General features: G+C 45.1%; 1 protein-coding gene across 4 annotated transcripts in view; it reads right to left on the bottom strand.

Annotated features, from left to right (window-relative positions):
* R3HDM2 (R3H domain containing 2) overlaps positions 1–1703 on the bottom strand; it is a 75640-nt gene that overhangs the window by 40913 nt on the left and 33024 nt on the right. For all 4 annotated transcript variants that reach the window (XM_011926041.1, XM_011926038.1, XM_011926040.1 and 1 more), the window contains one exon: positions 772–1004. In XM_011926041.1, coding sequence (XP_011781431.1) covers positions 772–1004 — 233 coding nt within the window. The remainder of the gene's footprint in view (positions 1–771; positions 1005–1703) is intronic.

The raw sequence follows: 1703 nt of genomic DNA, 5'->3' as shown, positions 1-1703 counted from the left end.
CTAATTTTTGTATTTATAGTAGAGACAGGGTTTCGCCATGTTGGTCTCGATCTCCTGACCTCGTGATCCGCCCGTCTCGGCCTCCCAAAGTGCTGGGATTACAGGCTTGAGCCACCGCGCCCGGCGTGGCTATCATTTTTATCTTAGTATATAACTTGAGACCTAGGCTGATATGGATGTTCCACCTTAGATGAAAATCAGAGAAAATAATCTAATCACAATCAATTCTTTTTTTTTTTTTCTTTTTTTCAATCAGGCATAAAGTTTGAAAGAAAATGAAGAGGACTAAATCCAAGCAAGGACAATGGATCCAAAATTCAAATTTCCCTTTGCATGGCTATATTAGATTTCCAGGAAACTATACTGGGACAATTGTTTTATTAAAAGTAAATAAGGGCTAGGCGTGGTGACTCACGCCTGTAATCCCAGCACTTTGGAAGGCTGAGGCAGGTGGATCACCTCAGGCCAGGAGTTCGAGACCAGCCTGACCAACATGGTGAAACCTCACCTCTACTAAAAACTCAAAAATTAGTCAGGCTTGGTAGCACAAGCCTGTAATCCCAGCTATGCAAGAGGCTGAGGCAGGAGAATCTCTTGAACCCGGGAGGCGGAGGTTGCAGTGAGCTGAGATCATACCACTGCACTACAGCCTGGGCAACAGAGGAGACTGTCTCAAAAAAAAAAAAAAAAAAAAAGTTAAGTATCAGTGATGTTTCACAGGAGACAAGCAAGAAGGGATGGATATGACAGGAAGAAAAGAAGCTGTAATACCTGGCCTGGCGATCCTTCCTGCACTGCTGCCTTTACTGCTGCCAATACTGTCACCTCGGGTAAGGATAGAGATTCCACTGAAGCTGCTGGCTTTGGTGACAGGGGGTCGCATGCTCCGGACAGAGCCATCAGAGTCTGTGCTGCTCCAAGGGCGTGGCTCCAGGGATTTGAGTTCGCTGTCTGTGCTGCTCTGGCGGCTGCTTGAGGTACGGCTCAGCCCTTCACGGTTCCCCCTGCAGAGACCATAGTGGTCAGAGCTCCTCCCACCCACCATTTTAGCAGAAGGGCTAGGAGATAATTCATTTCTATTCTCTCAATAACAAAGAATGAATAAGAATTAAAGGGAGGATGGACACTGACTTATTGTTAGTTGGCTGGCCAACTAAGAGTTGATGGGAGCAGACAGAACAAGATCCAGTACAGTAACAAATAACACAGAGGCAAATCTGGAAGACAGTGTGCTGGCAACTAATTTAATACATCAGACCAGAGGTGGATGGGAAACCATATACATGATGCTGAGATTGGCTGTGGTCTCTTCCCCACCCTCTGAGGGTAATTCCACACATGCAAGAAATAATGGGGAACAGAGGGATACCAGTTCCTTCTGAAAGTTCTTAAAATAAAAGGACTCCTAGAAGTTGCTATTGCTAAAAGACAGGAGTAGACAATGACATGGATAAAACCCACAATGGGTCTTCCACATAACACATGTCCACATGTCTAAGCCAGCAGAGGTGCTGCTTATGGCCACCCTTCCAGGAGTTGCAAGAAGAGTTGACAACAATTACAAAGATTTTGGTAGGTATACCAAGGAATAATTAAGCAAAAAATCATTGTAGTTTGGGCTCCCTTCTTTTTACCACCATCCCATCAAAAGCAAATAGAAAACCCCATTCCAATACCACTGGCTCCAAAGGCACTAGGCTCAG

The sequence above is a fragment of the Colobus angolensis genome, unplaced genomic scaffold (assembly GCF_000951035.1).
Source record: "Colobus angolensis palliatus isolate OR3802 unplaced genomic scaffold, Cang.pa_1.0 Scaffold67, whole genome shotgun sequence".
Taxonomy (NCBI): Eukaryota; Metazoa; Chordata; class Mammalia; order Primates; family Cercopithecidae; genus Colobus; species Colobus angolensis.
This window is presented reverse-complemented; position numbering and strand designations above follow the sequence as displayed.